This window comes from Sceloporus occidentalis, unplaced genomic scaffold (genome assembly GCF_023333645.1).
Source record: "Sceloporus occidentalis isolate IW3139 unplaced genomic scaffold, rSceOcc1.0.p SCAF_6, whole genome shotgun sequence".
NCBI classification, from domain to species: Eukaryota; Metazoa; Chordata; class Lepidosauria; order Squamata; family Phrynosomatidae; genus Sceloporus; species Sceloporus occidentalis.
In genome coordinates this window covers 82,398,051-82,425,293 of record NW_028316986.1, presented here as the reverse complement: position 1 = coordinate 82,425,293, position 27,243 = coordinate 82,398,051, and the positions used below count along the sequence as shown (strand labels likewise).

Genomic DNA, 27,243 nt, shown 5'->3' with positions numbered 1-27,243 from the left:
CCCAGTTCTTTATTAAGAAAGAATAATCTGCAAAACATGAGATCATATGGAAGGACTTTCAGATGAAAAACAAAGGAAGCACTTTTCACAAAAATGGCAACAACCCTTTCTCAGTATTGTATAAAACACAGTATTTCAAGCACAGGCAAAAATCACTTGCCAGTTACTAGTATCTGGAAAGGATGTCCTTAACACAAAAATAAATAGCTAAAATCATTTAACACAACTTTTGGGAGAACCTGTGTATATATCATTGCTTTGTAGTTTTCACATGTTAACAAGTGGACCATACGGTGTCTACTCAAAACATCTGGAGATGCAGCAAACTGATGTCAGTCCATTCCTGCAGTATTTCATATGTAGGGTTGTGGTTTAAATAAGCATTTCCTTTTCTGCTGGTATACTGTCTGCTTTCAGAAATCAGCTCTTTCAACACAGAGTCTTGCTTTTTGAATCTAGGCTTCTATCAATGGATGGGTATAGTTAGATTTTGAAAGTATTAGCAGCAAGCTAAAAAGCCATATGCTAATGTATATTCCTATGTTGGCCTGTTTTTTTAATTAAGCATTTATATTGTTACAAAACATACTTTGTGAGATATTTTTACCATGCTGTTTTGTTTTGTTTTTTGTTGTACTTTCCCAGTTCATATGCATTACAGCATGTCAACTGGGACTTTTTAGATGCAGTGCAAAATCCCAGTGAAACTTCTATTCTCATCTGGACTTTGCTTGGAGTTATTATTTGCCCTACAATAAATATGAAGTGAGAATACCTCTTTAAAAATACAGAAAACTATTCCACTAAGAACTGAGAGATATAGCAAATACATGGGCATATGTCTGAGTTACAAATTTTATATTATGAAGGACTGCCTTTACAAGAAGGGCCCAAAATAGCAAAACAATGTAGAACCACTTTATACTTGGTTATCATTTCTGGACAGGAAATCTAATGTACCCTCTCTATGCATTCTCTGTGCTATGATGAATGCACATAGCTGTTTCAATATGCATGTACACAATGGAAAGATCCAGATGGCAGTAATTTCCTATATCAAAATAAGTATACCTTACTTTAGTTAAATGCAGTTTCCTCTGCATATGATGACAGAATAGGAAATTCATCATGCCTTACAGTAAACAGGTCAATTCAATGCCTTCTACAATTAAAGGCTGACATTAGGTAAGATTCCTTTTTGGTGGTAGTGATGGGTGACAGCTATAATAACCAGAACACTGCAAATTTCTCATCACTGTTCAAGTAGGGACTTGAATTCCTTGACTCTGTAACTTGCTATAACTCAAATGAAAAAAATGAAAAACAAGATTTTTTAAACTTCAAACTCTATTAGCCTCCACACAATAAGATGTCCTCCTATGAGCCTGAGAAGGAAATGTCATCAGAAGACAGAACCTGAAGTCTTTGGGGGGCTATACGTCAGAGAAATACTAGGGAAGAGTTTCTTTATTCCCTTTCATCTGTATTTGGATTTGTCCTTCTCTCTGGTCTTCTTAGGGCTTCTGGATTTCCTCCTTTCCTCATGTTCTCTTTCCCAAGGCTCCTCATGATGTTTATCTTTGGACTTCTTATAGCGGTTGTCTCTGTTCCGTGACTGGCTACGACTACGGCTCCGATGTCTCTCTCGCTTGTCACTTTTTCTTTTCTCTCTACTGCTTTCTTCCTTGTGCCTCCGATCAGGATCCTACTATGAAAAATGGGAATCAAGATGTTATTTGCACATTACATGAAGCGTTGTAAGGATTTACTTAAAAGGTGTAGGAACAGTTCCAATGCTTCATGTCATAACTAGATATTTCTATGTTGATCCTAGAGACTATGCCAATTAATGGGAAGAGTGTGCAAGCTTACAAATTTCTCAAGAATTAATTTACTTTAAGAATAAGGAAACAATTAACTGTACACTGATATGAAAGGAAAGTTTCTATTTTCATGGTATTTTTTACCAATAATGTGAAGTTCCTGAATAGATCCAGAAACATGCAAGAATATTTGTTTTTCCAAAGGTAAAAGTCAGAAGCATTTAGAATTATCAATGGTTACTGCTATCCTTTCTAATAATGTTAAATGTTAGATGCTATGGCTTAATAGAAACTAGAAGTCAGTTCATCTAATTAAGGACAAGTAATCCTAATTCAGAGAGAATTACAGGTGGAGAAGCCTTGTCAGAGCAATAAACCTTGTCTTCATTGCATGGCTGTTCTTGTTCTAACATCAGGGACCTAGTAAGGAGAGGCCCTGAATTAATAGCCATTCTGTTCTTCCACTATGCCCTAAAAAAAGGCAGAAAAGGCTATCCAAGCCCTGGAGCAGCTGTAGTTATTTCTTCTCCCACTGAAATACAGTAGATGAATATAAGAAAGGGTATATAAATACAGGGGAGTGGGTAAAAAAGAAATGGGGAGGAGTGCAGAACCCATGTATTTTGTTCTGGCTAACAGGATTAAGGAACTGGTGGTTTGCTCCTTACAGAACATCCTCCACACAATCTCCAGAGCTTCTCTCTGTGAGTATATAATGAAGGCCCAGAAGTAGGCAAACAGGTTAAATGGTTCTCTGAACAGGAAAAAAAAATCAGTTTTCGGGAAGTGTGTAAGAATAAAAACCTTGTTGACTAATGAAATTGTATAAATTTTCCATATTCAGCTGCTTTTATGTAACCTGTATTTCTTATTCAGATATATTAACTTGCTATAGTTGACAGTGTTTCACTGTTCTTTGTATTAACTGACTGGGGACATAATGAAGCCATGCAGGACAGTATTAATGCTGTAAAATAAATGCAAAGGTAAATCAAAACAGGGATACCTCAGAATCAAATGCAGGCATATTCAGAGCCTACAATGTGCAGGGCCTGCGACAACATTAGCATAACCTTAAATATTCCATTACAAAAGGTTTTGTTTTTTTAGCAGTCCTTAATGGAGCCCCTTCAAAACAGAGCCAAGTGGATTGCAGAGGGCTCCAATCAGTCAAAATTTATCTGCCCAATTGAGAGAATTCACTTTTTTGGAATAACGTAATCAATTCTGTTTGGACGTCCAATGGTGGTCCATAAGCCCCCACCCTCCGCCAAAATGGATTTTTGTGGAAAGGAGAACAGCATATTTTCACTTAGACCACTTTTTAATATAACCCATTATTGTGAATTTACAACTGAACTGAGTTAGTTGCATTGTTCATCTATTTTTGAACACCATGTTTTTGAACTCTCAACAGAAGCACCACTTAGTTTAGCAAGAACCAAAACTGTGTAACTGTATAACAAGTTATTTCCAAAACATAACATCACTCTTCCTTACATAGGCATGGGACCTCCCTATCATCATTTTTCCATCTCTTATCTTATGTATGATATGTATGCATCAATATTCATGAAATTTTACCTCAAGCTTTTTCTGACATGTTTACTTTTCGTGCAAGATCAGCCTGATAATTTGAAATAGGCTACTTTTTAAAAAATGGTTGGCTGTGTTTTAAATCTTGTACAAAAAGCTGTTGGTTTTGGAGCTGTGACTAGTACTTGCTATTTTGATTTGATACTTTACTTTATTTCTGATGTATATTGAATGCATAACTATTACTTTCTTATCCTCCCCCATTTTCTGTGCATGTCTACTTATTGCTTAACTAATTTTTGTTTAATGAATTTGTGTTGGATACTTATAAATGTGCATATATGTGTGTTCAGGGACTTTATATGCTGATCTAAAATACCTTTTCACTCAAATCCATCTACAACAAAAGTGCTAATCTAAGCTTTAAAATAAATTTCTAATAAACTAAGAAATGTATTTCATGAATACAGTAATGCACAGAAATATCAAAAATGGCTGGAGAAGGATAAAAATAGATGATACAAAATAAAAACAGGATTTAAAAAAAAACAGATTTTCTTCTTATAATAACCAACTTAATGTAAAATAATTTGGATATAAGAACCTTAGCCCTAGGGTTAATGTCTGAATCAGAGAGATTGTTAAGTATTCTTTTCTAGGTTAAAAAAAGCAGTTGATACTTAAATATTAATTTTTACTCTACCAACTGACCATGGATCTTTATATGATTCAGAGGAAAGTACTAACCCAAACACCAGCTACTCCTCATCTTTATTTCCTCCACAGAACCTCCAGCCCCTTTAGATCCACTTGAATTTCCATGATTTTTATATCCTGTCCCCTATCAAAGTAAATCTATTTACTTGAACAATAAAACTTAGTGAACAATAAAAATCATAGATATTGCACTGCTGTGGGGAGAAAGAGGTGTGAGAACTAGAAGGCAAAAGGAGGGGAGCCAGCTGACTAGCTCCTGCTGCTACTTCTTCTCTAGGTCAGTGGTCCCCAAACCCTTTAAGAGATTTTGGATTTCAGCTCCCAGACACCGCAGCCATATTGACCAACAGTCTAGAATTCTGGGAAGTGAAGTCCAAAATCCCTTAAACAGCACAGTTTGGGGAACACTGCTCTACAAGGACTCCTGAAACACAATTGTGAGCTGCTTCTTTACAAAACCAAAATCATGATGCAGCTGTTCTCAGCAGGAATTATCATCCCACTGCCAACCCAACTGTGCCTCTGCCTTGGCTGGTGAAATATAAACTGGACTATTGTGAGAATAAGCCCATTACAGTAGGATCGCTGCCAAAGGGATATGTGGTTCCCCTTTGGGGAAACCATGTCTGTCTCCCTACTCCACAGAGGGTCACATTTTCATGGGAAAGGGAACAGCAACAGTTAGTGGATATTCTCAACTTCTTCAATTCAAATTACTTGATAGCCTTGGCAATATCCCCCTGCATTGAAAATGCTGCTGATGGATGCCAAGTCAGTGAAGGTAAAGCAACTGCTATCAATCAATAAAACCAGCTGTGGACTAAACTTCCTGCTTTGATTATATTATTCCTCAAAGAAGAATTTCTGGGGCTAAGGCAGCCCACAGTTGTTCCTAAGACAAAAAACTGGACCATTTGAACATGTCCACATCTCTTGACATGCAGTTGCTCATCTAAGACTGAATGGGAAGGGGCACAGAAAGAGATATGATCTCCTAGTAAGTAGAAAGAAAATCGCAAAGGCCCAAGGGTGGATATGTGAGGACCACTACATCATGCTGGATTTGTTGATATGTAAATGAACAATTAGATAGCTAAGAGAAATAACTGAGAGTAGTCACTGACACTCAGGCACAAAGGAAGTCAAACAAGTAAGATCAAGTGTCATTTTTGAACTCTCCTTCATGGAAAAAAGCTTACATTCAGCATAGACAGTGTTCTTTGGCTGACTCCCTGAAAAAAGATGGCTACTCACAATGTGTAGGTGGGGAACAGTCATAAAGTCATAAACTGAAATCCTGACTGGGCTGCAACATGGAGATCTGGGATTAATCTTAAGCACTGCTGACTAATTCACATGCAAACATACAGTCTTGAATTTATCCCAAAAAAGAGAAACAAGAAGACTTAAATATCTGTTAGTATAATATAGGTAGCTTCCAGAAGCATGGCATGTGAAGAAAACTTTAAGAACTGTGCAACAAATAAACTTAACAGTATATCTATTGTGAAAAGTGACAAGCACCAGGTGCATTCTGACCATAGCTTCACTGACAAATGTCTGCTCTGGCAGCTTGACATATAAAATGAAAGCTTGTACAAAGTTGAAGCTTTCAAAGGGGAGTCTCTGTGCAGAGCTCCTGAAATGCAGATGGGAGAGAGCAAGGGTAGCTGTGCAGAACAAAAGAAATATACTGGGGAGAACTTTATGCGTTTTTCAGAGGACCATTGTCGGGACACAGTATGGAGAAACAAAATGGTTTCCAGTTGGCAAAAGTCACCATAGTTAAAGCCAACGTGATGGAAAATAGCAACATTTCCAGTCGCAAGCCCACATGAAGGTGGGATAGGGAACCAAGTATGAATATTCAGTGAGATGTAGGAAGCTATGCACACATGAAGGCAGCAAAGCAAAGAATCAGTAGAGACAAGAGCAGAGTAATATATGAATGGACACTGGGGAAATGTTTTGTTAGAATATTCTTGGTATTGGTATGGACAATAACATGCTTTTAAGCAAGCTGGGAAAAACACTCATCCTCTCTGTCAAATGTTTTCTTGACATAGTAAATCATTAAAACATATTCTTAGGCTGAAAGAGCAAGAATCCAGCACCTTTGATTTTTTGGTCCTCTTCTCACCCTCATCATTGTCATCTGAATGGTGGTGTTTCTTCCTCTTCTTGTCAGAGTGCCTATGACTTGTTTTGGCTTCTGGCTCTGCTTCTTCCAATATAAGGTCATATTTTGAGCTGTAGTAGTGAGTTAAGGAAAGTGTAGTAATAATAAATAAATAAATAAATAAATAAAACTTTTATTTGTATCCCACTTTTCTGTGACAAGACAATCAAAGCGGCTCAGAACACATTAAAATCCACATTTACAAAATTATGTCCCAAATTCCCCCCTTTAAAACAGGATTAAACATGTTACAATTAAAATATCCATTAAAAACAATAAAAAATACAATGAGGACAGAGTGGTGGGCTAATACATGATGTGGGGGGCAGTCATTCTGTGGCTGGGCGCTTTTATTCAGGAAAGGCCTGCCGGAAGAGATCCGTCTTGACAGCTTTTTTAAAGGAAGCAATTACTGGGTATGTCAGAGGAGAGTACCAGGGAATTCCTGATGCATTCAGTATGGCATTCCTCACAAGATAGAAGCTATAACAAGACAGCTAAATTCAACAGAATCAGTTGTTTTGCTGCACTAGCAGGTATACATGTGAATGTATAAGATTCTGAAGAATGAAACTAAAAACATAATACAGTTGTCCCTCCATATTCACTAGCGTTAGGGGAACAAGACCTGAATATGGAAAAACCACAAATAACAAAAACACTTTTTTACCTGAGAGGACACCTCTCTAGGAATCTCTAGGTCTTCCAGTGCAACTCTGTGGTCAATGTCCAATATACACTGATCATAGAATGGCACTGGAGTAGCTACAAATGGTCTTTCAGTGCAATGTTTAGTTAAAGTTTACCAGAGTTGCACTGGAGGACCTAGACAGTCCTAGAGAACATATTAATGAAATCCGTGAATATTCAAATCCACAAATATGGAGGGATGACTGTAGTTTATTTCAATGCATTGCTGCATTTATCCTTCTCCATGTTAAAACTAGTGAATGTTTTAAAAATCCATTTTATACATATCAGTGTAATTTGAGTGAAGCATGATTTTTCAAAGGAACAGTTTAATCCTGATGAGCAGTTTAAACCTTATGATGGCTAGTTGCTGAGAAACACTTCTGCATGTTGATGGTGGTGGCAATCCACCATCCTTTGTGGTACAGCTAGCCTGTCCACAAAGGCAATCCCTAGAAGTACAGTCAGGAGTTTGAGAGATACAACCATTAGAGCCACCTGATCCACAGAGGAAGCAAAATACAACTAGCATTTGTGGTGGGGGACTCTCAGCATATGTAAACATTTCTTCTTCCAGTGTCAACCTCTTTCATTGCAAGTACACCTGATGGAAGGAGTTGTTCTCTTTCTCATCCCAAAAGGTTTCACTGAGACACTGAGATGAGCTCTTGTGTTTAAGACAAGAAACAACAAAAACCTGTAGAATGCACTTTTCAAAATCTTCTATATCAAACGTGGAGTGCAGATAAATACACTAACATTTTACATATATATTCCCAAACATTGTATAGCAATGAGAGTTTACATGCCCAGACTATCAGCCTCAGACAAGAAGTTACTGAAATCAGACAATATTTGCTAAATCCTGGGCAGTGGGCACCATGGTTCTGCCCAGTGCTATGCAACATATTTATCAACGACTTGGATGAAAGAATAGAGGGAATGCTTATCACGTTTGCAGATGATACCAAATTAGGAGTAGGTAATACTTCAGAGAAGATCAACATTCAAAATGGCATTTATAGATTAGAAAGCTGGCCCAAAACTAACAAAATGAATTTCACCACAGAGAAATGTAAGGTACTGCACTTAGGCAGAAAAAATGAAATGAACAGATATAGCATGGGGGACACCTGGCTTAATGAGACTACATATGAAAGGCATCTAGGAGTCCTAGTAGACCACAAGTTGAACATGAGTCAACAGTGTTATGCAACAGCTAAAAAGGCCAATGCAATTCTAGGCTGTATCAACAGAAACATAGGCCCAATACAGATGGGCGCTATGCGCTGGCCTGGGGCCAATTTAAGGGCTCGGGAGAGCAGAGCATCCCCACACTCCTGAGCCCTACTGCACTCTCCCAGCGCCATTTTTGCACATGTGCCTTCTGACGGTGCATGCACCGATGACGTGCATTGTGCACCTCATCCAAACGGTGTGGCACGCAATGGACGTCACCGCACCACTCCAGGGTGCTAATGGCACCTTGGCACCGGTAGAAAAAGGAGCTGTGTTTTGCAGCTCCTTTTTCTGAGCGTATTGTTGCCGCAATGTGCAGTCACCATGGCAATGATGCGTGGGATAAAGGGGCAGCCTCTGTCCACCCCTTTCCCCCCCCCCCGTCTGTCCAGCCCCATAGTGTCTAGATCAAGGGAAGTAATAGTGACACTCTATTCTGCTTTGGTCAGGCCTCACCTGGAATATTATGTCCAGTTCTGGGCATCACAATTCAAAAAGGATGTTGACAAGCTGGAGCACGTCCAGAGGAGGGTAAACAAAATGGTGAAGGGTTTGGAAACCATGTCTTCTGAGGGGGGACTTAGGGAGCTGGGCATGTTTAGCATGTAGAAGAGAAGGTTAAGCGATTATAAGATATTTTAAATATTTGTTTTATTTAAATTTTTTATTTTATTTTAAATGTTTTATTTGAATATTTGTTTAAGTATTTGAAGGGGTGTCATATCGAGGATGAAGCAAGCTTGTTTTCTGCTGGTCAAGAGAACAGGACATGGAACAATGCATGCAAACTACAGGAAAAGTGATTCCACCTAAACATTAGGAAGAACTTCTTGACAGTAAGAGCTGTTTGACAGTGGAACACACTCCCTCGGAGAGTGGTGGAGTCTCCTTCTATGGAGGTTTTTAAACAGAGGTTGGATGGCCATCCGTCAGGGATGCTTTGATTGTGAGTTGCTGCATAGCAGGGGGTTGGACTGGATGGCCCTTGTGGTCTCTTTGAACTCTGTGATTCTATGATTCTGTGAAATCTATACTTCCAACATGGAGATAAAATACTTTTAACAATCAGGTGGCCAGAGTTCTGTCTGTTCTGATGCTCCTATCCCAAAAACATTTTCTAGTTATGTTGTGCAAAAAATAGATATTATTATTATTATTATTATTATTATTATTATTATTATTAAAGTTTATTTATAAAGTACCCGAGGTTTTACACGGCACTTTACAAAGTCATACCAAAATATAGATAAGGACCTTCCTACGGCATATAATATAAAATCAAAAGTAGCAAAATACAATCCAGAAGTTCTGAAAGATATTGTATACATCCAGATTTCAGCTTTTTTATTATAATAAAAATGTAATCTAGAAAAATAGTTCTAACACAAAACACAAACATTTAGTTCTGAAGGATACTCTTGTTTAGGCTTTGCCTTCTCCTTGAGACTCAGTTTAGAAGTTTTGTCACAATCTTTTTCATATTCTTTGAAATCATCTTTTGTGTACTTCCCACCTGTTTATAAGAGGAGATATTGATCTTGAACATGAATCCAAATAGGACACAAAGATAGAACCCACTCTAAAGCAAAACCTTAACATCAGTTTTGTAACCACTGCATAAGTCTTTCTGTATCTTCCAGGAGAGATATGACATGTTGACCTCAGAAAAACAGTTTCTAGAACAAATACAGTACAAGCTGCAATGTTTATAACAGTGATACCATACGTAAGGATTGCTATATTCAAATCATATAAAATGAGCCATTACATTGCAGATTCTGATGAGATGGGTTCCATAGGAAGATTGGGCAGTAACCAATACTGGGCTTCTGCTCCTGGAACAAAAAGAATCAGGAGGGTGGCAACCTCCCCTTCTCACTACAGTTCTGCCAGCAAGCCCAAAACCTGCTGTGGCAGAACTGGGAAACCTTCCAGAATCTGCTTTTGCGCTGCTCAAGGAGCTGATGCGGGGAGAGAAGTTCTGTCACACTAGTGATGCAGCAATCATGAAGCTAGATTTCAGTAATGGCAGGAAAAAGCTCGCCTTTTCTCTTGCCATCCACGCCCAAGAGATTAGCAATGTAGCTAGTCTAAATCAGGTCAGATTCCAGTTGCCTTTTTTTCTCCTACTTTAAAATAATGCAGCAGAAGGAAGCTAAAAGTTGCAGGTGAACCAGTTCTTGGCATTCCACAGTGCCTCATCAAGAGTAGCCCTCCAATAATATTGATTTTTAATCAGTACTGCAAATGATTACTTATTATTATTATTATTATTATTATTATTATTAAACGTTATTTATGGAGCGCTGTAAGTTTACAGAATGCTGTACATGAAATATAATAAAATGGACCTGCCACTGGCATATATTCTAGAAAATAGAATAGAATAGCAAATTGATACACAATATCATTCAATAAATATATACAAATAAGAGATTAAAATAAAACATCAAATAACAATCAGCTAATGTCTGAGAATGCTTCCCTGGACAGAACTGTCTTTATCTCAGTTTGTCATAAAAAAACATTGTCATGGATGTCATACATATGCTATATAACCTAATAGATGACAGACAGAGCATCACCCACATTCAAGTGTATGACCGTATTATACCATAGTGTAGTAAGGCTGCAAATTAACTGGAAGCATCCATACTTTATCCATATTGTGTGTTTGACACCAGAATAATTTACTTTCTAAATTCTTAACAGCAAAATTTAATGCTTGTGATGTTTCAATGACAGTAGCTCAACATGTTGCTTAAAAACAGAATTCAGTGGCTGAAATGCTTTTGAAGATCTAGTATTGTATATTGCAAGAACAGGGCACTTCTGCAAAACTGGGAGAGGGAAAAAAGTCTTTGTCATCACCATTGAGAGGCAAAGCTCCTGGCTCCTGAGCAGCCTACTTTGCAGTACTAGCTTCCAGATCCGTCTGCAAAGCCAGGGTATTCTGGAAAGGCCAGCGTGGAAAATTACCTCTGCCACAATAAGCTGCCAAAATAGCCTTTTCAGAAGCCAACACCCTCTCATCAGTAGTGATGAAAATTTCTTCTCCCTTTACTTGTTGCTCCTGTGCATGAAACTTTTTAAAGTCCTGCTACATAGGGCCTAAATACCCTAAAGGCACCAGATCTCATCTGATCTTGGAAGCTAAGCAGGCTCAGCCTGATTAGTACTTGGATGGGAGACAGCCAATGAACACCATGTGCTGTAGGCTAAATGAAAGGAAGGAACTGGCAACACCACCTCTCAGTATTCCTTGCCTACGGAAACACTATGAAAAATTCATGGGGTCGCCATACGTCAACAGGCGACTTGAAGGCACACACAAAAACACAGCTTGTTGGTGGAGTGTGCTAACAGAATCTCAGCCAAACCTTCAAGTAAGTGCTGCCACCTATGGTTCAAATTGGCACATCAATACTAGTGACTGGAATGGCCAAAACACCAAGTAAAAAAGTAGTGTAATGGGAAGAATATGGAGACATGTAAACTACTTGCATTAATAACATTTAGCAGCTGAAATTCTGGGTATATGCTCTCAGATCTAACAAATATTTCAGCAAGAATGATAACTAGCACTTTACCAGGCCATCGGAATGCCTGTAGAAAATAACACCAAAGCCGTGGTTGTAATACTATTTAACAACACTCCCTGAAGGCAATAGGAGATACGCAAACAACATATAGTAATACCCCTTAGCAGTGTAGCTATAGAAAAGAACAGACTACAAAATCTGCAGGAACTGGAGAGCTCCAATGTTATAGAACACTGCATTTCTTCCTCCTGGGACTCATGTCCAGGAAGGCCTGCAGTTATTCCTCCCTGCATGTCTCTTGCCAAGGGATATATATATATGGGTCTTGCTCTACAAGTGGGCTGAGAATACTTTTTGCCTATAAAATGAGTTGTTGTTGTTTGTTGCTGTGTGGCTTCACATAGTTTCCAACTCATGCAGACTCTAAGACGAACCTATTATGGGATTTTCTGGGCAAGATTTGTTCAGAGGGTGTGTGCCTTTGCTTTCCTCTGAGGCTGAGAGAGTGTGACTTGCCTAAGATCACCTAGTGGGTTTTCATGGAATTTTGGAAATTCCGTGATTTTTAAACCATGCCTTGTACTCTTTAAAACCAATTATCTGTGGAAAAAACTTTTTCAGCATTTTGAAGCTTCTTAACCTCTATCCATATTTTAGGGGATCTTGCTATCTGGTAGGAAGCGCTATAACACTTCCACTTGAATTATTTGTTTACAGCTCATAAATAACTTTAGAAGGCCATCAAAGCCTTTTCTTATTTAGGCAATGGACAATGAATCTTTTTGTTTGTTTCATTCCCCCCCCCCCCACAAAAAAAAAAGAAACATTTGTCAAAGGGGAAAATACTACAACTGCATTTTCAATTTTATTGCATTTGCTGTCAAGATGCAAGCAGAAAACATACATCAAATAAACACATAACCACAATTAGAGCAGCAGCCTCAGCTAACTTGCCCAAATCCCAAAGAACCAAGTTCAGATGAGGTAGAATCAGAAACTACAGTAACAAACAAGGAGATCATAAGGTCAACAGGGTGATCCACAGATAAACTAAGCATGATTTTTATTCACAGTAATGCCAGGAATTAGCCATCCATTAAGCGAACTCTAAACACTCAAGAGTCATGAGGCAATTCTTATTTATTTAGCCTATTATCTAGAGAAGCCAGAAAGCTCTTCTGCTGTTGCCTCTGAAAAACTCTAAGCCTTTCATGATGTGTACAGAGAAAAAGAAAGGGAAGGCTTCCCAAAAAGAACAAACTGATTCTCTCATTTATCCATCTTGTATTTATTACCAATTATTACAAAATCAATCTGTTAATCTTAAAGTTACCACAAGAACCCCCCTTCCCCTTGTATATTGTATTGAAACAGATTAGCCTTGCTATCTGAAAATGAAAGCCTTCTTGTTTTAGAAGCATTATGAAAATGAACAGAAAAATTCTCAGCTTGTAGAAAATGCTTGTTTCTGCTCAGACAATTCTCTGTTTACCATGTGACAGCTCATTCTTCCCTTCTGATGAAGGAGATGGTCCAATAGTGTCCTCAGAAAATATGTTTTGGAACTCCCTATCTTCCTTAGCAGTCTTTATTGTCCCTTTTATTTCTTAGGGGAAGAGGGCTGATGCAATTAATTGCAAATCAGGTGAGGAATTCCCTTATCAAGATATACCAACATGGGGTAATCTAGGCTAAAATGTTCTGAGGAATTTCCTTATAACTCTACCAACTTTGTGGAAGCACCCTGTATTGACAGATCAGAACGAGGAGAGAATAGGAGACAGGAGAAATCCCTTGCCCTTTTCCCTGTCAGACAGGAACATGGGCAACTTCATGCTTCATTGCAAGGAGAAGGACTAAGGGGATTATTACACGGGAGGCTTACCATGGGTTAAACACCAGCAAAACGCTCCAGAAGCGTGGAGGTGTAATAGCTGGTTGAGCATTCTGAAGTGTCACTGAAGCATCCCCTCACTCTTGCGTCAGCACAATGTTCACGGAGCAGCCATTTCTTCAATAATGGGAACTTTCGTTATGAAGAAATGGCTGCTCCATGGAGGCTTTGAGGATGGGAGAGGAGTCAGGGAGTGTCACAAGCATGACCAGCCATTAAGCCTTCATGCTTCTGGAGCATTTTACTGGTGTTTAACCCGCATTAAGCTCGGGTGTGATAATCTCCTAAATATCAGAAAATCAGTGAGATTCAAAGTGGGGGAGTCTCCTTCTTTGGAGGTAGAGAGAGAGAGAGAGAGAGAGAGAGCGCGCACCTGGACAGCAATGAGACTTACCCCACTATTATATGAATCTTTCCTGAAGTCTGAGGTACTTGCTACTATCCACTTTCAGAAGAAATGTCTTTACTGGTTGCCAACAGTAAAGAGTTAGTATTTCAAGTAAGTGAACTTAGATATGAGCTAAATACTGGTGCTTGTGTACATTTAATGAAACTGTAATAAAGCAGTTAAAGACATGGCATGTAAAATAAAAAGTTACCTTTTCCTTTCCATTTAATCTTTGCAACCGATTGGCTAAAATCCACATGTATTCTCCTGTCATCTATTAATACATTATCCATCTTAAAGTAAGCTTTCTCACAGTCTTCCTCCTGGTGTGAATTTCAAGGAAAAAGTATAAGTTCAAGTTAGAAAATATCTTAACAGTTTCCATTCTAATACGAATGGAAAAAGGAACTGCTATAAACAAAGGAGTCCAATAAAGTCTTCCTCCATACAACCAAAGGATTCCAGGACATTTCAGTACCAACTCCATAATGATTTTCTTAAGTTGATTTCTGTATGGAACGGTAATTTCTGCCTACCAGATATCCCACCACCACCACTGTTCTCCATTATCATTTATCATCATCATTTCTCTAATTTGTTATTTAAATTTTGATATATAAAAACACTGGTAGTTGCAACCCCTGAAAGGGTCCCTGAGTTTGCTCTTCTCTGCTTTGTTTGTTGGTGGGAGAGAGCTGGTTGTGTCTGCAGCACCCGATATTCCAGAAAAATAGACATCTGTCACTTCAGACAGCTGACTGGCTTTTAAAGTCAGTTTCACAATCACCTGCAGTTATGGCAATAGTACTACGGTCACAAACAAGAATATGAAGCAGTACGTAGAGATCTTGTAGCACCTTTGAGACTAACTGAAAGAAATTGGCAGCATGAGCTTTCATAGACTACAGTCTACTTCCTCAAATGCATCTGGTGGAGTGAAACAGACTAACACGGCTATATCTTTGAAGAATATGAAGTAGTTATGATGTCCCAAGTCTAACTTAGGACATCGTGACTGACAGGGTGCCAGCCAAAACAACAACAACTACTACTGCCACTGTTACTACTACTACTACTACTACTTATTATTATTATTATTATTATTATTATTATTACTGAGAGTCTATTCTTCCCACAAATTAACTTTCAGCCTGTTTCTGACTTCTGATTTACATCTTGAATGTATTCTTCCAGGATACTGAACCATGTAATCAAGCAATCAAAATGGATCTGTGTGTAAATGGGCCACCTCTATACTAAGAATATAATGACATTTTCATTGGCCAAACTCCTTGCAAGGTGAACGTATCACCAGACTTTCCAGAAGCTCCTCTACTGTTTGTAAAGAACATACATTTGAGTCATAGGCTCCCTAATAAATTTTAAACCAATGCACTTGACTAGTTTCAATCGGTAAACACAAAAGGTCAAAACAAAGTTTTATTATGGAGTACTGGGGGTATTCCAGGAATTTATGTTGATGTTTGGAATGTCTTTCAGGTAAGGTGGTATATAAATTTTATTCAAAAGAGGAACAAGTAGTGCTATATAAACTAATGAACAGCAATGCATTTTCAAGGCCACATACCTTCTCAAATTCAATGAATGCATAGCAGAGGGATTCACCCGTTTTCCAATCTCGAATTACTTCACAACTGAAAAAATAGAATATTTCCTTCTGAATATTGAAAAGCAATAACAACTGTTCAACAGATACTGTTAGGAAGTAAAATGGCTAAGAAACTGCTTTAACAAAACTCTAAGGAAACAACCTGCACCCATTCACATAGATTGCTTTCATATTAGTGGTCAAAGAAAGGGGTCCCGTTCTACAGCATAAATCTGGACATGGATCTCTCCCACAAAACATCTGAAGATGAAATATGAAAGCATAACTCATATAACATGTGACAAAATTGACGGGTACTAAGAAATTCCAGATAGTATTCACATCTTTAACAATGTTAGTTATGTGTACTCAGTACTCTCATTCCACTCTTATATAAGTGACTTGTGGGTTGAGAAATTAAGTTAAGAAATGATTTTAGATACACTAGTTGAGTAGGCAAAGATCACAGGGGCTAGCCTTGGAAATATTAGACAGAAAGTATATAGCACTAAGCTTTTAAAATATTGCCAAATTAATACTTGCTCCTAAATACAGCACTGTATTTTCTGCTTAGAAGTACAATTATTTGGTATGCAAAAGAAAGGTGTGTTACACTCTACATTCTTCTAATATACAGCAGCCCTTTTCCCTTATGCGGGGGATCCATTACGGATCCCCCCGTGTAAGAGGAAATCCGCATTTGCTTGCGCCCCATTTCAAACAACAGAGTGCATGCTCGCAGCGCAAGGGAATGTGCGCACCCAATTGTCATGTGGCTTCAGCGTAAACTCGAAGCCGCGTATAGTGTGCCCATGTATGGCGCAGGCACATTGTATTCTGATTCAAAGCTTTGTTCTATTGGAAGAAGAAAATTATCTGGCTCAAGAGGACCTCTCCTAAGAGTTCAGTACTGGAAGTGGAATTCTACTCAGTGGTTCACTAGCTAGAGATGAATTTTGAAGTCTAGTATTACATTACAATGAGACACATTTGTCTCAAAAGATTAAACCACAAGTGGGGGTGGGGAGATATACAGAAAAGAAAAAAGGACTCTGAAAAGATGCCACTACAATAGACCTTGTAGTGTCTGTCTCTCTTCTATAATGATGGTACAACAGATGAAAAATGCAAGCACATCAAGTGCTATTGCCTATCCATGAAAATAAGTTTTTTGTGGGTTTTTCGGGCTATGTGGCCATGTCCTAGAAGATTTTCTTCCTGACAACAGGAAGAAAATCTTCTAGAACATGGCCACATAGCCCGAAAAACCCACAAAAAAACTATGGATACCGGCCATGAAAGCCTTCGACTTCATATCCATGAAAATGTTTTTGATTTTCAGCTACCAGCACCAGCCATCTCTGTTCAATCTTGTTCATTCCCAAGAGTCAAGTGTTGAAACAAAATATTTATGACTGGAAAAAATGTAAACAAGCCAATCTTGAAAAAGAAGGATTTTAAACAGATTTGCTAACTTCTTTCTTGTGCAGATTTTTTATAACTACCTTTTTATTGACCCAAACCGGGAAAATATAATTTCAAGATCTTCATCGGTTGTTACAGGATTAAGTTTACAGACAAAAAGAACATTTTCTGGTGGTTTGATATCTGCATCGGGCAAGTCTCCAACCTGAAGTATAAAAAAATGATACAAGTTGGTATATGAGGTCTACTTTATGCAGAAACTGGCAATTCACATTTATAATCCAAGACATGGTTGTATAATATACAAATTTTTAAAGGTTGTTCAGAAGTGTATAGTGCAAATATAACAACTGTCTATCATTATGCTGCAGCTCTAAAGATAAACAAAATGAGAAATTTTGTTTTATACCCTTTTAAATCATCACTGATCTCACGTTCCAAATGATAAGGTGCTGGAAGACAGTTACTCTAGTGAACTTGTAGCTCAAAAGTAAGGCAAAACTGTTCTTGTTATTTGAGAATGTTATAACATCTAAACCAATATAAGAGGTAGGCAAGCTGATGTCCTACAGACACCTTGCACAATTCTGATAAGCCTCAACCAGCATGGCCAATGGTCAGAGATCATGAGTTATGGACACATTTGCCTTTCCTCCTCCTCTGCAGCCCTTGTCTGCTCCTCTGGAGAAAACCCAGCGGTAGTGGAGACTCAGGGTCAAGCTTTCGCCCTTACTCCTCTGCTGTCCCCTGGCCTTCTCCTCTGGAGAAAGACCAGCTGCAGAGGAGGCTTGGGGGCATGCATTTGCCCTTCCTCTCCCTCTGCAGCCCAGCTCTTTCCCGGGAGAAAGCCAGGTGGCAGAGGAGCCTCGAAGTCCCTATGGGCTGCCTGAAATCCTTTGGAGGGTTGCAAGCAGCCCATGGGCTGTATGTTGTGCAGGCCTGCTCTACTGCATGCTCACTAATCCTCACTATATGCTCACTAATTCTTATGTTTTTGAAGTTCAACATATGAGCCTGCCTGACTTTTAAGTTCCTGAGGGAGAGATTTCTCAGACTCTCAGCCCATATTTGATGAGGACATGGAAGAAAGTCTTCTTGGTGCCTATCCCAGACTGTGGAATTCTCTCCTACAGGAATCTACATTGGCTCTCTTTCCACCTCTTTCTTTCCACTGAAGGTGAAGACCATTTTGTTTGCCCAGACCTTCGAGTGTTGACTGTCTGTCACATTAGGTCTTTAATTGAGAAGTACTGTGTCATAATAATAACAGTAATGATAAAAATACAAGTTAATTGTCTTTTAAAAACTGTTTAATGTAATATGTATATGATTGTTTGTTTAATTGTTTTAATCTTTTGTATTACCCAATGTTTGAGCTGTATTTGTTTTAAAATACTGTGGGATACCTTTGGAGCTACAGTGGGAGAAAGGAGGGGGTAGAAATTAAATAAATATACAAACATTTTATGCTTTAAAACGGATATGGGCTATAGCAGAATTAACACAGGTGCTACAGACTTACAAAATCCTAATTTGTCTTATAAAATGTGCAGTTATGAACAAAATCATCTGACCTCTTATATTTGACATATGAGGAACAAGCTAAAGGAACCAGCCTCACAAGCTGCCATCCCAGACACAGAAGGAGTATAAAAGAATGGTGGATATGACCAGGAATCCACTTTGGGGAATAAGAATAGGGACTTACGTTAACACTCTACATCTCCTCCTGATGAGCGGTCATGCATAAAATGAATTGTCAATCAGTGCACTGATTCAGCCATAGCTATACTTTTAAAAGGTACTTTATTCATGCCTAGCTACACCAATCCATAAATGAGCATATAAATTTGCACGTGAAGTTCCTGTTCCAATAACAATACATCTGTTGAAACCAGTTTATAATTGTGTATCTCCTTAAAATTATCTGGGCATGAAACTGTTAAATTTATATAGATAAAAACTCCCATTTATCTTTCCCTCTCATTACAAGATGAGGTACTTGTTGCTGAGAGACAAGAGATGTGATAAAAATTACACAGTGAGTCAGGATTTCAATTTAGATCCATTTAACATGAAATCCTGAGCACATGAAGCAAAGCAGGTGCACATCTCGGAGCATTACTTTGGGTGAATAAGCCAAACATACTCACCATTTCCAAAAGAATAGCTTGTGTTTTTGCCTCTTTCTCTGCTAGAATTTCTTCCACTTCATCAACAGACCTTCCTTTGAAGTCATCAAGTTCCTCATCAGCTCCTATTCTTCCACTCTGTCTTACATTAAAATAAATAAAGACAACAACTATTTAACACAACTCATATATCTTGTCACTGGTTTTCCCCAATCAATTAATAACTTAAGAAGACATAGCTAAATAAAACAGCAGAAAAGTAAGTGAATATACCAAAATGCTAGGAAGGGCAGTCATACAGATATACTTTAGAATAAGTGTAAATGCACTTCATTTTAATCAGATACCTACACAGTAAAGTGGACAAAACTGTGCTTCAACCCCATAAATATTACACTGTTGATAATCCATGCACTGTTTATTTGTTTCATTTCATTTATATCCTGCCATGCTCCTTACACAGGACACAGGGCTGCTAACATTGAATTGAAAACAAAGTACAGGTAAAGAATACCCCTATTAATACAAAAGTTTTAAAAAATTAAACAATTGTATTAAAAGCATTGAGTTAAAACAGTTTAAAAGATAAAACAACACTACCATTTAAAGTCCCTTCTACTACATTAATTATGAGCCAATTCTCACTTTCCACTTGCAACCAGCTTCTGATTTATGCTTCCCCTCCTCCCACAAAAAGTCTGTCAAAGAGGAAAAGACAGAAGAGGTGTAGGCTGCCTTTTGACTGATAACACTAAACCAAGAGTGGGCAACTGTGAGAGGCATTAGCAGCCCACCTTGGAGGACCACATCTTCCAACCACACACTCACAAAAAATCATGGGTCTTATCGTACAGGCCCCTGGAATGGGCCTGGTGTGTTACAAAAGAGGATGTGATGGGAACAGAAGGAGGCATAGAACACAGTTTACTGCACAGGAGAATGCCGCCACTGGAAGTTCCCATCGCGTTCCAGATGCGTCCCAGAGTGGGCGATTTTCAGGAATGCTTCTAAAGAGTTCCTGAAAATTGCCTCCTGGCGGACGCATCAATAATGCAATGGAAACTTTCGGCAGCGATGGTGATTTCCTGTGAGGTAAACTGTATTCTATGCCGCCTTCCATTCCCATTACACTCCCTTTTGTAACGCACCAGGCCTGTTCCAGGGGCCTGTGCGATAAACTCCCATGTGTCAGTATAGGTTTAGGTTTTTCTCATGGATAATGCATACTGGAAACAACAATATAAGGACCTTCTAGATAAAGCTCCCTTCATTTAAAAGGTCCTTATCTTGTCATTTCCAGGATTATCAGTTATCTAAATAGTATCAGCACAAGATAATTTTTGATCCCTCCACCTTCATAATGAAAAAAAATACTCTTAAACATCTGAAAAGGCAGACAGGTAGACTGACAACCAATTCTTCTTCCATCTTTGGTGTTACATCTCTGTCTCTCATGGGAAATGATATGGACATGCACTTAAGCTTTCTCTTCCCTTCTCCCCTCACCTTCCCTCCCCTCGGTATCACAAGATGTTAATAGCAACACTCACATCCAACTGTTCCTTTGTAGGCTCTGGTGAATGATCTGGTATTGTCAAGCCAGGGGGATCATCAAATGGATCATCTAAGATCACTGTATGGTTTACTCTAAATAGGAAATATAAGAAGTGTATATTCATTTTATTATCACATCACCTTTTATTTATGAAGCAGATACATTTGTTGACATATTAAAAAAAACACCCATCCACCCATCATCAAATAAACTATAAGCAAATATAGGCAAATTAACTGGGAAGGGTGCAAGTCACTCACAAACAGAACTTTACTATGCAATTTATTGCAGTAAGTTCATGACAGGCAAAAGAAAATACTTAATGAAAAACACATAATTAATGTATGGAATTCACTAAAATGCAGAGTTGACCACTGTTTCAAGGACTTTGAAAAGTAAGTTCAAAGGTACAGATCAATCCAAATTTTTAAGCATGATAACCAAAGGAAAGTTCAGAATGAAAAGAAGTGTGCAGATACAGGTTCCTGGAAGGAAAATGTGGGAAAACCTATAGCCTCCCATGTCTTACTACTGGACTTCCCAGATGCAACTGGCAGACCACTAAGAGGAACAGCATGCTGGATGCAATGCTGGACTTTAATTTGTTCAAGTGGAAACTTCTGACATCTTGTTACTTTGTGTGGCTTTCTATATTTTACAATAAAGTCAAACCTGATGTCTTGATAGGGAACAAAATCCTTGTCAACGAAGGCCTCATTAATTTTCATCAAGACATCCATGCCTTCTGTTATTTCACCAAACACTGTATGCACGCCATCTAGGTAATCTAAGTTTTCACCTGTAGTAATAAGAAACTAAAGACAGAAATATGTTTTAGAATTAGGAGAATGGAGAAGACCTCCATGTAATTTATATTTCATTTGGGATCAATTTGCTTATTTTCTTGACAAGCACTAGAGGCAATACACTGTGGTAGTATATTAATCTTTTGGACATTAATTTTATAGATTTTATTCACTGCTTTATCACTGCATTTTTCTTATGGTTTGTCACACACTATCCACAATCTCAGAGGAGCTAATATAAAAATGTTGTAAAATGTTATAAATTTAGTCTTTGGCACATTCTGTGTGTTCTTAGCAACTTTCAATAAAACAGCCCATTGCTGCTGTGGTCTGTAAGAGAGAAGAAGAACTGAATAACAGAGAATAACACTGGCTATTATTCACAGTGAGTGGAGTTATATGTTTTTGACACAGCTAAATGACACTTATCAAAATATACTTAATCTGAAGAAACCTGTCAATTCTCCATAGCATCAGAAATAGTATTACTACTCCCTTCATACATACTAACTGTTTAGCTGTTGCAGCACACCCACACCCACACAGCAGTCATTCAGTGGCTGGTGAGAAGTGGAGGGGAGAAATCAGAAAAGAATCTGGCTATGTCTCCATAGCCTCCTTCAGAACAATGACATCTTCTGCTGAGATCCCCTGGGTCCTGCAGAGATCCTGGCAGATGATGTAATCATTGTGTGTCTGGCTATGGAGACTCAGTCTAATGCTTCTCCACTGAATGGCCATGGGGGAAGAGGCTATCACAGATCTCCATTAGCCACTGAATCATCACAACAAAACAGTGAGTTGAGAGGGCTAGATCACTGCAGAGGGAGGAAGAGAATAGCAATCCCTGAAATTACTCTAGTCTTCCACTAGAATTTGTCATTAATAGGATGCCAGCCTAAGAATGTCAAAAGGCAATATAATGTTGCAGATTAGAACTGTGATGTCATTTGCTCTTGAGAGCTACACATTTTTTCACAATTATCTACCAGTAATTCTCATTTACAGTCCACGGTTCAGATCACTCAAATGCATAATCAAACATCTACAACCACGTTTGGAAAATAGCATGGACTCTGGCAGGCCTTTATTTCCTTACAGACAGCCTTCTAATTTCCTAACTCATCTAACAAGAGGAAACAAACAAGCTTCATTTATATATCGCTTCATACCATCTAAGCAGTGTCTAAGCGGTTTACAACTGTAAGCTAATTTCCCCCCAACAATCTGGGTACTCATTTTAGGTTTTGAACTCGCAACCTTGTGGTTTAGAGTGAGTGGCTGCAGTACAGGCATTTAACCACTGCGCCACCAGGGCTCCTATGTTAAGAGGACAGTTAACATAGATGGAAATACAGGGACAAGACTCTGGTACCAAAGAGAAACTTTCAGCTTCCATTCATCATAATGTTTTATTTATCACAATAATGTGGACTTACCTGAGATCCGTGCTGGTCACTGCCATTGTTCACCATTGACACTGTCCCTTTTTTCTTGTGTTTAATTCTTGGCACTTTTTCTGCTTCAAAAAATCTAGCTTGGTCCCCATATAATTTGCTGGAACATACACATGGAGATTAACAGTTATAAAACTGTTGAAAAGTTATATTCTACCAATGAGAAATAAAATAAAATTTGCTGACTTTGGAACATTTATAGCTACATGTTGTGAACATCTACCCATACGATCATTTTTCAAGTTATTGCTCAATTTCTGCACTAAGCAAAGAGATTTGTTTTTAGCCACTCTTCAAATATTCCTGGTTGGATCTTGAATTTGTGGACAGAATCGCACTTTTGATCAACAGAGGACTTCTGATTTTGTGGAGCATTTCCACTAGTAGAGAGGCAGCCATTTCTGACTGCTCCATCACCACCACACACATTTGTAACTGAACACATGTCAACTCATATACAAGGCCTAGGACAATTCTTCATGGAAAGAGCAGATGGAAAACTGCCATTCGATGTGCTGAGGCATGTGGAAAGTGGCTGCTTTTGGAATGCATCCTCCTTCCTTACCCCCCTTCCTTTTAAATGAAGTGGGTTTTTTTCCCCAGGAGTGGGGTGAGATGGTTTGGGGGAGTTGGTGGGAAATGGCCTCTGGTCCCTCTGAAGTTCTCCACTTCTGTTTTGATGAAACTAATGTAACTCATCAAGTACAAAGAACTTCTTGTTTTCAGGGGAAACGCTAGGACAGCCCAGTTGAAATATACCAGTGCTTCATATGAAACTTAGGTCCAAAACACACTGCAGAAATAATCCAATTTGAGACCTTGGTTCAATGCTAAGGAATTCTGGAAACTGTAGCTTTTTTGAGACATTTATCCTTCTTTGCCAGAGAGCTTTGGTGCCACAATAAACTACAGTTCTCAGAATTCCCTAGCACTGAGCCATGGCAGATAAAGTGGTCTTAAACTGGATTATTTCTACAGTGTGTTTTGGACCTTAGTTAACTAATGGATAGCCAAAACAAATGCACATTTAAAACGGTCAAAATCCCATTGCAATGAAAGGGACTTGTTTCTAACTAGATATGCACATGATCAGAGCTTAAATGACACTCACCAAAAGATGGATTCACCTCCACGGCCAGTTCCCTGTGGGTCTCCAGTTTGTACAATAAAGTCTCTCTGAAACAGTATAAGATATAAAGGTACCCTTATATTATTTATCAATATCAACTGGATGTTCCTTTTTGCAATGCATTTCACAGTCTTCATTGTTTGCCCTGATAATAACTGTACTGTGCTATTATTCTCATTTCATAAATGAAGTGACAAGCAGAGAGGGGCACACACACATATCTCCTACTGTCATTTTCAATATTCATATTTATAACACATTTATGATACATATTTTAAAAGGATTGTTCCTTAAATGCCTAGGAGAAAAAAAGTTTAAAATGCTTACCTGTATGTTATGTATAAGGCAGTAATTGTAGTACTTGATCTTGCATAGTTTCAGAAAATTTAGACATGCTGTAAAAAAATTAAAACAATTGAAATGTGTTGTATGTTCCTAAGAAAAATTCGTCCCAATTAATTTCTTTAAAAAGTGGTGTCAAACTAGATTATTTCTGCAGTGTGGATGCAGTCTGAATACAGCAAGGTTGAATATGCAAGGCCTGACTGCATGGTGCAGTGTCAAGCCATGCTGCTGGGTATTATTTTTGGTTTCTTCCTCAGCATGTATGCACACTATCACCACCTGTGATGTCCAAGTACCTCCCATGTCCACCCAGAGGCCATTCCATTGGATGGCTGCCCTTCTGTCCACAAAGTGAAAGATACAATGCTCCACCCGTACAAGGAATTGGGGAACTGGACTGTGATTGATACATTGGTAAAGTACAATCATCAAGGCCCCCCACACTTGTCCCCTTCACCCCATCCCTGGTGTTGGACTGCCTGGTCTGTGTATGTTATTACATCCATTGGAGTTGTTGCACTTTCACCTGTTTGCTTTGCTGCAGCCTCTCACTCGCATCAAGATGTTTATATGCAGCAGGGAAGATGCACATTTTCTGAGCTAAGCCGGAGTATGCTTCTTTTTCACTCTGGTTTTAGCACTGGAGGTGGCTTCATTTCACTTTCCACCTGTTCTGGAAGCGTGCGCCATATAAATGTCGGAAGCTGCTTTATTTTGTCCTTCTGTTTCTACCCAGTAGTTTTTCCTACTGGGTAGATAAGCCCTGAGGAAGGGCCAAAACACACTGGAGAAATAATCCAGTTTGAGACCTCTTTAACTGCCCAGGCTCAGTGCTAGGGAATCCTGGGAATTGTAGTTTGCTGTTGTGGCACCAGAGCTCTCTGACAGAGAAAGCTAAATGCCTCACAACACTACAGTTCCCAGGATTCCCTGGCCTTGAGCCAGGGCTGTTGAAGCAGTCCCAATCTGGATTATTTCTCCAGTGTGTTTTGGCCCATAGTCTACAATTACAATCAGCCCTCCTTATCCACGGATTCTTTATCCATGGATTCAACCACCCATGGCTTGAAAACATTTTAAAATCCAAACAAACAAATTTTACTATTGTCATTTTATACAAGGGACGTCATTTTACTTGTCCATTGTATTTAATGGGACTTGAGCATCCATGGATTTTGGTGTCCGTGGGGGGTCCTGGATACCAAGGGCCCTCTGTATACCCCCTGACAACTGACCATACTGTCTATAGGGCCAACGGGGGCCATAAAAGAGGGGCAGGTTTGCAGCTGGGCCTGTCCAGAAGGAATCCCCTCCTCCTCCTCCATGACAGAATCAGACAGTTGGAATTTGCCAGTTGAGAGATGGGAGTTTATCTCGTATATATCCTGGAAAAACCGCGTAGTTATGCGTAACGGTTTCACACATTGCACAATATGTGCCATTAAAGTGGTCCCAAAGAAGCATTAACATGCATCTTTTTAGTTTTGGGATTTTGGTGAGAACGCACTTCCGACATTGCTTGCGATAACCATTCATGCAACTGCACACCACTTCCCCTTTGTTTGCGCTTTAATGTCTCTAAATGCGCTTCAGTCTCTCTTTAATGCCAGAATGGCCCTGGTGTGATAAGCTCCACAGTCAGCTTGAAGGGGGAAGTGGCGGCGGAGTCTGTCTAAGGCTGCATCCGCACTGGAGAAATAATAACCTGGCTTGGCACCGCTTTAACTGCCCTGGCTCAGGGCTATGGGATTCTGGGAGATGGAGTTTGTTGTGGGGCCCAGAGCGGAGCTCTGCTCCCAGAATTCCATAGCCTTGAGCCAGAAAAGAATTAAAACGGTGCCAAACTGGGTTAATTCTCCAGTCTGGACGCACCCCAAGAATGGATCCCAAATGGACTGGATCCAAAACAACCCAGTTTGAGACTGCTTTAACTGCCTTGGTTCAGTGCTAGGGAATCATGGGGACTGTAGTCTCTTGTGGCTCCCCCACCACCAGAGCTCTCTCTGGCAGAGAAGGCTCAGCGTCTCCAAGCACTGCAGTTCCTAGGGCTCCCTGACACGAGTGGGCGCCGGGGAAGGCCTCCGGGGAGGGCAGGGCAGGGCAGGGCCGAGGCTCACCTCTGGGCCTCTCCTCGGCGTACAAGTCCACCACCAGGTCCCCCAGAGTGGTCTCCAGCAGCACCGCCATGGCGCCCGCCGCCTCGCTTCCCGCCCAGATCACTAGGGACTTCTTCCCCCGGAAGGAAGGAAGGAGGGAAGCCGCCGCCCCCTCCCTCGCAATCCCAGCATCCCTTTCTCTCCTCACATGCTTCCGCACTGCTGAAATAACCCGGTTTCGCAGCGCATAGTGAGCAGCTGGGCGGGAAGCCGCTCTGGGGGATTTGTACTCGAGGAGAGGCCGAGAGGCCGAGAGGCGAGGCTTCCCCGGCCTCCATTCGAGGCGCAGTCCAGGGCTCCATCCGCACTTCATCTGCTCTGAGGCCGCTTTAACTGCCCTGGCTCAGGGCTAGGGAATCCTGGGAACCGTACTGTTTGGCAGACATTGAGCTTTCTCTGTCAGAGAAACTCTGCTGGTGGTGTAATAATAAACTAGAGCCCCCATGATTCCCTAGCACTGAGCCATGGCAGTTAAAGCAGTCTCAAACTAGGATGTTTTGGATCCATGCTTGGGCTGCATCCACACTGGAGAGTTAACCCGGTTTGGTGCCGCTTTAACTCTTTTGGCTCAAGGCCAGTGGGGGAGTTGGAAGAGACCCCAAGGGCCCTGATCCAGTCCAA

The 27,243-nt window shown here is 39.6% G+C and overlaps 1 protein-coding gene across 2 annotated transcripts; it reads right to left on the bottom strand.

Annotated features, from left to right (window-relative positions):
* PPIL4 (peptidylprolyl isomerase like 4) lies at window positions 1–26,712 on the bottom strand. 2 transcript variants are annotated; one of them, XM_089530215.1, is made up of 13 exons: window positions 26,584–26,710; window positions 24,449–24,516; window positions 24,104–24,168; window positions 22,975–23,092; window positions 21,402–21,544; window positions 20,725–20,821; window positions 19,196–19,312; window positions 17,123–17,247; window positions 15,597–15,663; window positions 14,220–14,331; window positions 9,601–9,697; window positions 6,191–6,326; window positions 1–1,705 (listed from the first exon to the last, which is right to left on the bottom strand). In XM_089530215.1, the coding sequence occupies exons 1-13, from the start codon at window positions 26,651–26,653 to the stop codon at window positions 1,478–1,480; spliced, it is 1,443 nt and encodes a 480-aa protein (XP_089386341.1). In that variant the 5' UTR covers window positions 26,654–26,710; the 3' UTR covers window positions 1–1,477. The 2 variants fall into 2 exon arrangements, with proteins under 2 accessions (XP_089386341.1, XP_089386342.1); XM_089530216.1 differs by having other exon boundaries at window positions 1,622–1,708; window positions 26,584–26,712.
* Window positions 26,713–27,243: the final 531 nt, after the last annotated feature.

What these genes read in the sequence shown, in the direction of transcription:
- PPIL4 (XM_089530215.1), bottom strand. Translation starts at nt 26,653, where the DNA reads ATGGCGGTGCTGCTGGAGACCACTCTGGGGGACCTGGTGGTGGACTTG. An exon ending in CTACAAAGGAACAGTTGGAT is followed by an intron (nt 19,313 to 20,724) that starts GTGAGTGTTGCT and finishes AATGTAAGACAG; the next exon opens with AGTGGAAGAATAGGAGCTGA. An exon ending in AAGCTATTCTTTTGGAAATG is followed by an intron (nt 17,248 to 19,195) that starts GTGAGTATGTTT and finishes TTTATACTTCAG; the next exon opens with GTTGGAGACTTGCCCGATGC.